The 13,839-nt window shown below is 39.1% G+C and overlaps 1 protein-coding gene across 2 annotated transcripts; it reads left to right on the forward strand.

Annotated features, from left to right (window-relative positions):
- The first annotated feature begins 1,788 nt into the window (after nt 1-1,788).
- On the forward strand, nt 1,789-11,799 carry LOC107194359 (dnaJ homolog subfamily C member 9-like). 2 transcript variants are annotated; one of them, XM_015583975.1, is made up of 4 exons: nt 1,789-1,987; nt 2,114-2,428; nt 2,508-2,674; nt 11,311-11,799. In XM_015583975.1, the coding sequence occupies exons 1-4, from the start codon at nt 1,894-1,896 to the stop codon at nt 11,566-11,568; spliced, it is 834 nt and encodes a 277-aa protein (XP_015439461.1). In that variant the 5' UTR covers nt 1,789-1,893; the 3' UTR covers nt 11,569-11,799. The 2 variants fall into 2 exon arrangements, with proteins under 2 accessions (XP_015439461.1, XP_015439460.1); XM_015583974.1 differs by lacking the exons at nt 1,789-1,987; nt 2,114-2,428; nt 2,508-2,674 and adding an exon at nt 3,422-5,542 and having other exon boundaries at nt 11,311-11,384.
- The last annotated feature ends 2,040 nt before the right edge of the window (nt 11,800-13,839 follow it).

Raw genomic sequence — 13,839 nt, forward strand, 5'->3', positions numbered from 1 at the left:
TAAACTGAATGCTTGATCAAGACGTAACTTGTCCATAGAACCTTGGAAGAGCTATTTAAAGTGAACTAAACGGGGTACGCCTGGCGAGATACAGTGTCAACCGTTGCAAACAAATGCGATTTTAACAATGATCTTGCGATTACTGGTTTCCAGCCGTTAGAGAATAGTAATCTACGTTCTTTAAAGTTCAAATGTAATCCATGACGAGGAAAACTGATGCTCGTTTAGCAGTGTAAATCCGATCGAAATCTGTGACAATTACATAACCACTAAACAGGCAACACTTTTCTTTGTCATGCATTACATTCGAAGCTTAAAGAATGTAGATTCGTACCCTATAACGGCTGATTCGTCTTGGCCAAGCACTCAACTTGTAGCTGAAAGAACGTAGATTAATCTCCTGTCAGTGGCAATAACAATGAACGACCAAAACACTGTTAAAATCACACTTTATTTGCAACGGTTGACACTGTATCTGGTCGTGCGTACCCCGGTTAGTTCACTTTGGACACCTCGTACATCGTTATATGGACAGCTTTCGTTTAGCTGAAGCATTCGATTTGTAGCTGAAAGTACGTAGATTAATTCGCTTTCATTGATAATAACAATAAGCGACCGGAACACTGTTAAAATCGCGTTTAAACGCGGAGTACCACTTTTTTTTGACCGGTGGCGCCACCCGCGGCAATTCGCTCAAACTGCTAGCCAAATAATACCGACAGGTGAGTGAACATTCCTAGTGATGGAAAAATGCGAATATCTCAGTAATTAAGCGCTTAAAATGAACGTCATTTGTCTCAAATTGTCCCTCCGGACTTAATGCATGGACCCAATAGTGCAGAACCCCTAAATTAGTAAAATTAGTTATGCCTGTATTACCGCAGCCCCTTATAGGGCGGCAACCCTACTTGCAATAGATTTCGATTACATTTACACCACTAAACGGGCATGGTTCTTCTTCGTTGTGCATTAGATACACCGTTTAAAGAACGTAGATTACTATTCTTTCACGGCTGGATACCAGTAATCGCAAGAACATTGTTAAAATCGCATTTGTTTGCAACGATTGACACTGTAACTCGTCATGCGTACCCCGTTTAGTTCACTTTAAATAGCTCTTCAAACGTTCTATGGACAAGTTACGTCTTGATCAAGCATTCAGTTTGAAGCTGAAAGAACGTAGATTAATCTGCTGTCATTGAAAATAACAATAAATGACCAGAACACTGTTAAAATTGCATTTAATCGCGGAGTACCATTATTTATTCGACCGGTGGCGCCATCCGTGGCGTAACTCTGAAACTGCTAGCCATATAACTGGCTAGTAGTTTCAGCGATTCGCCACGGATGGCGCCACCGGTCCAAAAAAAAGTGGTACTCCGCGATTAAATGCGATTTTAACAGTGTTCTGGTCGTTTATTGTTATTATCAATAATAGTGGATTAATCTACGTATTTTCAGCTACAAATTGAGTGCTTTATCTAAACGAAAGCTCTCCGTATAACGGTGTAAGAGCTATGCAAAGTGAACTAACCGGGGTACGCATGACGTGACACAGTGTCAACGTTGCAAACAAATGTGATTTTAACAATGTTCTTGTAAGTACTGGTTCCCAGCCGTTAGAGAGTATTATTCTACTAACTAATCCCAGATTAGTTTCGTAATAACTATAGGGATACGGTTTATAGGGTTTTTTGAGTTGCAACGTGAAAACTTATTTTGTCCGACAGTGTATAGTTTTCGTGTGACTCGACGACAATAGATGTCATTGTCACGTATTTCTATTCGAATATAACTAACCAAAAATAAGCGCCAAAGATACAACGTTTCCCATACTGCCTATCCGGTTGTTTCAATCCAAAACTTGTCAGTATTTAGAAAAACATCAAAATTATGGCCAGTTTATTAGATCTCTGTGAACAGTATTTTGGTGCACGCGATTTCTATGAGGTTCTCAAAATTCCAAGAACCGCCAATGACAAACAAGGTGGGTGTACATAACCTTTCCATAATGTTTACTGCTCCATAAACATTAAATCAAATAAAAAGTTACTCTTATATCTAATTTTGCATTTTCAGTAATAGACAATAATTATTTTGAATGTTTTACTAGTGAAGAAAGCATACCATCAACTGTCTTTACTTGTACATCCTGATCGTGTTGAAGAAGATGTCAAGGCAGAAGCAACAGAAAAATTCAAAGTCCTTGGACGAATTCATTCCATTCTCAGTGACATTGAGAAACGCAAGATATATGATCAGTCGGGTCAATATGATGAGGAAAGTGAAGAAGTTATGATGAGAAATTGGGCTGACTATTGGAAGTCACTTTTCAAAAAGATCACAGTGGAGGATATTAATAACTATGAAAAGAACTACAAAGGATCTGAAATAGAAATCAAAGATTTGAAACGTGCTTATATGGATAGTAAGTAAATTGAACTGTGTATAATATACAATAAAGTTCAACAGACACAGTAAACACATGGATTAAATTTTATTTGTAGGTGAAGGAGACATGGACTATATCTTGGAGACTGTTCCATTTACAAGCTGTGATGATGAACCAAGACTGCATAGTATTATTCAAGGTCTTATAGAAAAGAGTGAAGTACCAGAATATAAGGAGTTCACTGAGGAATGCGAGAAGAAGAAACTACGTAGAAAGCGCAAGGTAAGTGATAATTATAAAGAATTAAGAAGTACTTTAAAAAGTATAATTTTTTTTACTTTTCCACTCTACTTTTAAATAATAATTCATGATGTTTAAATTTGATTTGCTGAATAAAATTCTGAATAGAAACATATTAGTTATTTAGTCAAGGAGTAAAGTAAGCTCCTTTTCACAGTTTTGTGAGAAACTGATACAAATTTGTACTTTAATTTTCATTGTATGTACAAAAAAGTTACCCATGTTATGGTATAAATGAAATACCATTTTCCTAATATTTAGTAGTTTTATAGTATTCTCATTTTTTCAAAACGTGGAACTGATACTACATGTCAACTAAGAAATGTATTATATTGTGTTTGCTATAAAAAAAAACTTTAGGGAAAATGGAATAAGAATAACCAAAATAAATTAGATTAAACAAATTTTGAAATACAATTAGCAGACAAAAAAACTTTGTTAAGAGCACGTTCTGTTATTTATATTTACGCGCAACATTGCAAATGACGAAGCGCTCATAAATTCGATCATGATTTACCTACCCCCACCCCGCTGCGCATCACATCAAAGATCTGACGAACGAGTGAGCAGCGCGCTATTTTCAAGCTTTTCTATTTTTATCAGTAGATAGTACTGCTTCATGATTGGAAGTAGTAGTAGGAGGTGGACTAGTACCATGAGGATCAGAGGAGGGGGAGTGCTAGTAAATAAGTAAAGAGGGAACGCAAGAGCGGGTTCAGTCTAAAGAACAATTAGGCCGGTTCTAGCCCGCCGCTAGATGCGCTGTAATTTTCTGCTAAAATCCCTACCACAATGACCGTAAACCTTTGAACCATCGTTCTCTCGTGTACAGAATAATGAAACGTGTTCTCTTTCACGGTCACAATCACCAAGCTCCACGATCTATCGCGTGATTTTGAAAAAGAATAAGAGGAATACAAGTTGTACGACACAACGCTTGAAAATGGGTGGCATTATACAACTGTTGATATTGACTGTTCTGTGTGCGAGTGTCGGTAAAGTGCAGGGCGAGTGTAGACATGTGAACAACGATGACATGATAGAATATTCATGTGTTGGCGGTCAGCTATCCGATTTGAACGACCTTCCGGAATCGACTGGAAAAATTCGAATCTCGTCGATGCCAGTGTCACGGATAACAACAGACACGTTCGCAAGATTCGGTTCCGAGCTCTGGGTCCTTGGTTGCTCCGACTGTGGAATAACTGACATTGAACCGGGTGCCTTGCAGCATCTAACGAATCTTCAGCAATTGAGTCTGGACAACAATCACCTGACCACAATTAAGGAACCTTGGTTCAGGGGTCTGAATTACCTAACATATTTGGACCTGAACTATAACAACATAGAAACCATCGACGACGGTGTGTTCAAGAACCTACCCAGTCTGGTGGACCTACGGCTTTCCGGTAATCGATTGCAGTGCCTGAATATAGGAGCTCTGACGAACCTGAAAGACCTTAAGAGAATGTTCCTGACCGAGAACTCGGAGTTCAAGTGTCCCAACGCTGTCAGCACCTACCTGGAGAAGCATGGTGTGAGTTTCGAAAGAGACCCTGAATGGAACCGAATCACTAAAGATCTGGTCCCAGCGGATATCACGTACGAGTACGACATCGACTACGATAGCGACTACGATGACACGACCACAGTTCCAATAACAACACCTCTGCCCGCGTATCGGGAGAGGCTGCATCTGACACCAGTGACTCCAGTCCCGGTCGAATCAACCCCATCGTATGTACCGCAAAGGCTACAGACGACAGAAGAGGTTGTGTATCGTCCAGTATACGAGACTCCAGATTGGAGGACAATCCCAAGACCCAGACCAACTTCTCCGTCGATCGAAGAAGAGCGTACGACGATGGGACCGTCCTACGAGGATACTAAGACCTACCATCCCCCAAGAACAATTTTACCCCTAGACATTGACACCTATCCACCGAATCCGACCACGCCGTTGAGCGTAGACGAGACGACCTTGAGATCTTGGCCGAGATTCCCCGAAAGCACCAGTGCCAGACCAGAATTTCCACTTTACCCACCCCATGAGAACGAGGATCAACGTTACGAACAACCGTATTATTCGAGCGAAGCCAGCAGCCCGTTCCCGTTGGCACCTGGCCCAGCTGGCGACCAAGAAACCTCGCCATTCGCGGAATCCAATGTGGAGCATACCACCGACGAACCGTACAAGCTCGACTGGCAAGAGAGGAACACCGTGTCCTGGGACAATTACCCGATCGTGGACACCGGACCACCGGAGTACAGGGTTCCGCCTACGGACGATTCGGGCCCGACTCATGTCGTTCGACCTTTGCCGCCAGAAATGATTCAACCGGCCTCGCCGGACAATGTTTATCAGCCGCCCTATTACCAACACACCGTGACCGTTCACGGGCCGCCTTCCGCGAGCGATCCGAGGACCATCATGGGAGCAGAGGGTGTCCAAACGACCACCGACAAACCGTTGCCCAATTGTCCCAATTCATCGTCGCCGTTCCAACGATCCATATCCCTGTTGGTCGTCACGGTTCTGATGGTTCTGGTCGCCGGTGGTTTTGTGGAGGGATTTTAGCTAAAAATTATATCCAACGTTAATAGTAACTTGTATCGACGAAACGAATCGCTAGCGCGCACCTGTGCGGACATTTACGTAGTTCGCCGCCGTTGTAAATTGTTAGTCATGGGACATTGAGGATGATGTCCATTAAACAGTTAAACGTAAGGACACTGGGCTGGGTGATTGGTGTGCAGCTAAATTCAGCGTTTTCTATTCGAAGGGAACCCGTCTACAATCTACGGTGGATTGGTTCTAATGGATACCGCAGTGCCTGCAGTGATTATAGCGTACGTATAGGTTTTTTGGTTTGACGTGTGAACTGTCGTCGGTTTTGAGCGATTTTACGAAATTCTGATTTACTCGTTCCAGATATTTCAGGCGCCTCGTGCTTACTTTTGTTCGAAGATTTTTTATCATTCCAGTAATGGTAAAATAGTAAATCTGTAATCCGTCATTTTGACGAGTTTGGTAGCTCTAGTGTTAATATGTAATATTTTTAATATTTTTTGTTCACTTAAAAGTTGAACAATGTTTCAGTCTTTCGAATGGCAGTGTACATTCTCTGGTCCACAATATGTATACGTATATGTATACGGCGTCAGTAACGAGAGAGTCAAGTGATTAAATCCAGTGTAGTGGCTATAACTGATTAAGTCAAATGTTTTGATGATAGGGGTGAACGAAACCTTTCCACTTTCTTCAGATGTTTATGCGAGTCAGCTGGAACTGTTACGTAGAAACAATTAGCTCATTCCTTGTAATCGTTAGTCTACCCACTTTATTAACAGACAACACTACGCCTTTATGGCAAATTGGCGATGATGCCCTCTCGATCTTTATTTTAGAGAAAATGAAAGTGCAGAGGAATCAATAAGAATTATACATTAATTAGTTGTAACCCATAGCGATGAAAATGCTCTTCGATCAAATTTTAATAAGAAACAATTAATCCAAACGTTAAATGCGGTTTTATTATATTAATTTTAATTCCAAATATTTCTTCTTTTGGTTTTCGATTGTCTTAAATTTCATAAACAATCTGCTACCATTAGCAGACGCAGGCTGTCTATCCAAGGTGGTCGCGAACTGCGTCTCCGCGTAAAGTTCCGTTATCTTGTATTTTCCCGCCGCTTATGGAAATCGTTGCGCGACGCGTTCTCATTCTCTTCGATTCTGATAGCTGTCCAAGCATCCCTTCTCTGGGTAATCTATTCATAAATTCCGTTTTCAACGACTCGCCCAACAGAATTCATGTGTCGAGACGCAGATACAAAGTTGTGCAATATTGTTTGCGCCGCAGGAATACCGAATACGATTTCTGCGGCAGTCGCGATGCTGAATATCAATTGAAAGTAACAAGCAACGAGGGCCGCGATGTATCCGGTTGTGGTAATGAAATAATTACTAATGTCGGGTGTTATGTAACGACCTTGACCAGTGCATCTGATCAAGATACTCTGGTTTCTGCGATATTGTGTTTTGTCACTGATGGGAGCTCGTTCGGGACGTATGACGAGCGTTCGCTCTCATTTCCTAATTGCACTGTTCGGCAGAAACTGTACAAAGTCGTGTAAGGGTGAAGGCGGTGGCATTCTTGAGCGTTAGGAGTCAAACATACAGGGACGAATCCACTTATGAGTTCTGCTTTCGGTTGCTTTTCAGTTCGACTAGTTAATTGAGAGACGCTGTGCTGCTCAAGAGATCAGGATGACTTATGGGTTGGTAAAGATATTACATTGTGTGCCCGAACAAATCATTTATTATAGGGTCTTGTTAATCCGATTAGCAGACCAATCAGTGCATTGATAATTGCTCTATAGGCCGGCTGTAGAATGGCATTTGAATCAGTCAATTACAGTTCAACTAGAACAACTTTCTTAAGACTAGAGGTCGCTGACATCGAGTCTTCTATTGAGGATCAGACATCAGGTTGTAAATTTCTTTTTAAAAAGTTTCTAATGTTATTACCCTTCGTGCCACTAAATATATTTGATTATATGTATACACATTGATAGGAAAGAAATCGTTTATTTAAATGTATGTTTCCGAATATAAATTCAATTAGAAATTCGGCTGTACATTTCTTCGAATACGTCTGACTAATGCGTCTGTTCGCTACTTACTATTTCCACTTACAGTGAATACTTACGACGAGAATTTTCCTATCTCCTATTAACCTCATGTGGAATATTCGCGTTATATTATGTGTGCGTTTGACGAATGTTTTCAGCTTACACTCCCGACATAAGTAAAAATTATCAGTGTTGGGATCGACACACATGCTCATGTTCTTATACTTATCCGAGCAACGACAATAAAGAAGTCTCATTTCTTTTTCTAATACCTTATTTATTCTTTTTTTTAAATCGGTACCTTGACAGGGTTCGCGGTACGCGAATAAGTATTCAGTCGACAGAGAGCGTTTACAACTAAAAAGCTCCGCAGTCAAAGGGTCAATGCCTAAGTGGCTGAATACTTTCGTGACCGAATGTCTATCGTTTGCCCTATATTTATTTCGTTCGAACGTATTATGTGACGAGAAAGTCTGTCGGCGATCGATGTCAAGTTCGAAACGGCGCAGCTTCCCGTGTTCACGTTCGCAACAGGTGTTACGCGATTCCGTCGACCGATGCCAACTCTAAATGAACAGGAGGCTTTAGCGCGGCCTTGCTCGCGCTCGGGAGTCCCAGCACGCCGCCGTCGATTGAAAGGGTTTCATTGTGGTGCTAAAGCGTATCTCTGGATCTCCGACCACGTGGCATCCTTAACCCGCGGAATGAAGTTTGTCGTCGCGATTCCCCGCGAAATTCCGCGGCGATGACACGCTGCGACGGGAATGCATTTTGTTACGCAACCAATCCAACGGCCGGCGGTGTTCAATTATTTCGTGATTCGGATGATATCCGGAGCGTGGTCAGGCGAGCCGCCAGATGTGTTCGTTCGTTCGTTCTTACGGACACCAGGAGACCGAGTAATTCAAGGTTGCGGAAGCGCATCGTTCCGTCATCGTCGACGCCGCGAGTTCGTACGCGCGAACCTATGATATTTTGGCACACCTCTTCGGCCCCTAAATAGATTAAGAGGAGGAATCGCTGATTGGTTACCGACCATAGGGTATTAATAGAATTGCACGAATGGGAATGAACGAAGACTGCTTGGTACGGTGGATGATTCATTATCGGTTGCGAATTCTGCGTGGTTATTGCAGATGTGAATATGGAAATTGTAGTATCATATCTGCCTGGAGCGAGAGTGTATTAACCCTTTGTACCCGATTGTCCCTACTGAAGGGACAAAATGTATGGGGAATTTGGAAATTCCGAGTGAAAACAGGTAAGGTTCACGTTTTTGAAAATGTAGAGGAAAGGATTAAGATTTCTTGTGGCCCAGGACTATTAAACCTTCGGGAGCCTCCTTGATTGAGGGGGAACAAAATTTGTATAATACAATATACAATAAAATACATAAATCTTCAAAACTTGAAATTTAACGAACAATGCTTCGTTATATTTTAACAACTTTGATCCGATTTATTTGTACATTTAGTACAATTTTTTGATTTCAGTAGGGAAACAGTAAACAAAATTTTGTGAGATAAACCGAAGGCTTATATTAGGGCACCTCTTGATAGTGGGCCTCCTCCCTTCCCCCTATTAATTCTGCGCTGTTTGGAACCGTTCGGTAAGAATTATACATGAAACAATCGCTACCTTCGAACTGTTCAATGGATTTAAGATAAGTTTCTATATGTAGAAATTGTGAACTTTGCATTAATTTTTAGATTGCGAACCATTCGGAAGAGGACGTTTGCCGTGTACGATGTTATGATCTTCTTTGTTAATAATTTTGAAAAGCATTCTATTGTTTGTATAAATTTTATAGAATGTAACAATTGTAGTTTAAGGGAAGAACCACTTTGAAAAATCTAGGTTTACAAATTACTGGCTCGATAAAACAATTGGTTTCTATTCAGTAGGTTAACATGAAATATTGTTTGGCGTGGGTTGTTTAGCATGAAATATTGTGTACGTTTGCTTGAAAATAATACTGATGTCAACGAGAATGTTGAAATTCCTTTCAACCAAAACATGCTTGAAACGAAACATATGACGCTTTAGTTATAAGAACAATCAGAAATATGCAAAGCAACCAATTTTAACCAAATGGACGATGTCACAGTTGTCTCTTAGGCAACGCTGCTCGACTCCCTTTGATCAGATCTGAATCGAATGCCATTCCAATAACCGGCTGCATTCAGAATTTCGCGAACCGTTGTGCAACGACCTAACATTAGGATGCCTGTTCGATGTACTTGCCAGAAATTATAAATAACGGAATTTCCTCAGCGCCGAATTATGGAGTAGGTCACTAGCAATATGGAACATCATCGATAAGTATGCACAACATGGTGCGTTTCTCATAAAAGATGACTGATACCTGTTTAAACATTTCTAAGAATAACGCTATTTATGAGCATCTATAGAACATTCATGAATAGTCTTCTGTTATTTCGAGATATTTCGTCGAAAATCTTACGAACTGTTTCACCACAAATGTGAAAGCCACTGTTCTTCTTAAGGTAGCTTCCCCGTTTTGTGTCTTATCCAGCTGGGGCTCCATATCGCGCTTTATATTTTTTACCAATTTTACCAATTTAATTTGAATTAGATTTCAATTAGAAAACAATAGTACTAATGGAACGCAAATAACATTGCATTGTCATATCTGTTTCTTGGAAGTAGAAGTGGCGTGTAATGGTCAGACGCACTAGTGATATGTATTCAAACGGGAGGAAACAGTCTCCAAGTTTGTTTTCTTAAAAACAGACAACCATACGAAGATCGTTTATTTGTTTTTCTACAGATAACCCTCGTATAACACGATGATTCTCTCACATTATTAGAGAATTGGGGCAATCCCCTAATAACAGAGTATTTCTAGCATACGGTTAAAGAGTTGTGTAAAATAATATAATTTTCTTAGTTTCTAGAATTTAACCCTATTTTCTATATCTATATACATAGTAATTCTTAGTTTCGAATAACACGGAAATTTTTCGAAACCTAATCACTGTGTTATACGAGGGTTATCTTAACATAAAATGCCTCGATCTCGATTCCATCAATTTTTGTTAAATATCCTATTTAATATCACGAACTTTAACAATAAAAAATTTATTATACATTTTCAACTAAGACGTAAGAATGCGTTAAATTATAGATAGTTTCATGGTGCATTCAAAGTAGTTTTACGCGCGTAGAAATAGAACGCCCCCCGTGTTCGAACATTTAATCTGGCGTTGTTGAATCAACCAGCCGTGCCTTCCTCGTATTTCTGTTTCTATCGCGAAACGATATTGCTGGCGCGTAGCCAATTATTGCTTCAGACAATACGAAGAGGATTCGCGTGCGAACATCCGGCGTTGTCGGACCATCCATGGAATCGACGACCCCTCGTTAAAATTAACTTGTCTTAACGGACGAACGGCAAGTCGTGGTGCTGATAATCTGGAGGATAGGCGGATGGCCACAGTCGGAAATAGAGGGTTACGTGTGTCCTGAAGTGGTCGTAATTAATTACGCTAATAAGGACGAGCTCTGGCGGTCTGCAGGCCGTTCGACTACTGATTTACCCATCACTCGGCGTTATCTGCCAGCCATTAAGCAGATCCCTTGTTCATGTAGGTCAAGTGTTGGGAATAATCGGTAATCAAGATGGCGGTGCACGTAACGTAAGGGTCACATTTTTAATCGTAAATATTTATACCTAAAAGGAGAGACGAAATTCTTTTAATGCGGTAGTCAGTCGAAATAACGATTAAAATCATATTAATTCGGTGTATACGTTCGTTGCTAAAAAGAAGTTCTATGCACAGCCAATACCGCCGCCATATTTGTTAGAATAATCAAGAGTTGGGAATGGTAACCATCTTCAAATACAAAATACGAAGACAAATGTGAACGTATTTGTAATGTTTTAAAATGAAAATATGCGTTTTCATATTTTCCTATCTGAGAATGAACGTTAGTAACGAATGAATTGTGTTTGTTTTTAGTGGGCGAGGGAAGCAAAAGAGGCCGAACGTCTGGATAAGATGCTGAAGATCGAAAACGAGGAAAACGCAGCTGCAAACAATCTAGCGCTGGCGATTCAGAGTCGAAACGAGGCTCGAGCGAGTCAATCCGACAAATTCTTCGATGCTCTGATCGATAAATACGCGAAAATGGCAGAGAAGCCAACGAGAAAGAAATCTTCGCCCGCGAGAGCCACGAAAATTACGAAACCCACGAAGAAAATCAAAAAGAAGGCGTAGACTAGTTGAATTTATACAAGAACCCTCCCTCCACACCGTAATATTCGCGCGATCTTTTGTAACTTAATTATTAATTATTGTTAAACGCGTTTGCTACATACTAGTTTCTATGTGAAACTCGTCGTAATTATCTTTTATAAATTCATCAAGTAAGCGAATGAATAGTGAAATTCCTTTGTATTTACGTGTAGGTATCATCGCATTCAAATATAATAAATTGGATACACAATTTTTTTCAATTTAATGTGTGCATGTGGAAAATTCCTGACACGTTTTAGTAACACATTTCATAGAAAAAAAAATAATAATTTGTGTTCGTTAATAAGAACTCATCCATGTTTGAAATGCTCTGTTTCAGACCAACAATTGGTATATAGACATTCTTCCTTGCCATTCCATGATATTCCTTGCCGTTCACCATGAATCTTTATTTTATCTACTTGTGTTGAACTAGGGATGGTAGCACAGACGAGATATAAGAATAGACCTAACATCTTATGGGATCTCGTCTGTGATGGAAGCTCGTTTATTGTAGCGTTCGTGATTTCAATTGTTCGTTATTAGTTCCCTAAACAGACAAACTTATAACAATGTCTACGTTAGTCATAACCTCTCTGGGCATAAGAATGATAAATATCTTTAAGCTGTAAAAAGCTAAAAATTAATATGTAGTTTATTAATGAGATGAGTACCTATTTAAAAAAATTGTGTCTAGGGTGTGATAATACATAACTTATTAAAATAGTACAAAGTAAAACTAAACCAATAATAGAGTTTCAAATGATTATTCCTATAAATATTACATACCTATATGAAATAATTAAAAAACTCAATCTGTATACAATTGTACAACTTTATGTAGGAATCCTAATACGCACAATCAATTACCTTTTGGCAATTGGTGAATCTTTATACATATATAACTTCATTCACACATCATTCATTTACAATAATTTTATTTATTGCGAGTAAGTAAATAATAAAATTCGATTCAACAAGAGCTCTACTAGCCAATCTTCTACAGGATATTACTTCAGCTTTATTTCAATTGTAAGGTATGAATTTATTAAAATAGTCGAATATATACGCGACTCCTTGCACTTTATTATTCAGCTTCACGTATTCATATAATTAACAAACAATGTAATATTTATACCAATCACATTTTCGGTGAGGGTTGTTAAACATTCTATCACTTCTTTTGTAATGCAAACTGTAATTGGTTATAACAAATATATAAAACTCGAGGTATTTAGAAATTTGTAAGAAATGAATCGTTTTATGAACTTCTATATGGAATAAATTTTACTTCATTGCAAATTATTAGACAATGACTACGTGTTAATGTTCGTGGTGGTTGTTAACTAAAAATTATTTAATTTAAATATACCTTGGTATAGTTTTGCGCGAGAAATTCGTAGAAATGTTTATATTTTTACATAGATTCTTCAATGAGTTTGTTAAGTGTTACATTCGACTTTTAAACTGGAGTAGTGCACATGTTTTTTCCCGCCAAATCGATTAGGCGGGAAACTACCGCTCTGATCTGACCAATCAGCTACTCGCAATCCCCCGAAGATAGCCGAATGAACTGCTCGAGACCGGCCGAGTGTAACCGAAGTGTCATTCGTCTCGGAGAAGTTGACGTACTAAGACGTAGAAGCCGTTTGCTCGTGCTAAAGTGAGTGTTTGACATTTACTTTTCATGTTTATTCATATATATTAATTACTAGTATCTTCATTAGCTCTCTATCGTTACTGTCCCTTAATATTTATTTAATATAGACTAAATAATCCCAAATTAATTCGATACCGTAGGTATCGCTTTACTTTTCGGTTTCACTGTGTACCAATTAATATAATGTTTACGTATTTCTGACTCAATTTGAAATCTTTGCGACACACCACGAGTTCAATAATTATTCATTTGTAACGTAACGATTCTTAACGTTGTGTAATACTTAAAATGCATGTTTATTTTCTGTTTCAGAGTTTCGGCTTGAAAGTATGCACTACCGTCCTGAGTATCGTTGAGTCCTTTCAAACGGAATTCGGCGGGAAATTGGTGAATTCTGGTAAGTTATTGTAACATTTATTATAACATTTATTATAACAACAAAGTGACATTTCATTACTTATTTTTATATTGTTTTTAACCGTAAGTGAAATAATCGTGATTTCGTGGTTTGTGTTACGATCAAATGAGAATTTTTTCGAGCACTTTTTTCAATTCATATATTTAGTTGAAGCATTCAAAATGGCTTCCTTGAA

The sequence above is a fragment of the Dufourea novaeangliae genome, unplaced genomic scaffold, assembly GCF_001272555.1.
Source record: "Dufourea novaeangliae isolate 0120121106 unplaced genomic scaffold, ASM127255v1 scaffold28, whole genome shotgun sequence".
Taxonomy (NCBI): domain Eukaryota; kingdom Metazoa; phylum Arthropoda; class Insecta; order Hymenoptera; family Halictidae; genus Dufourea; species Dufourea novaeangliae.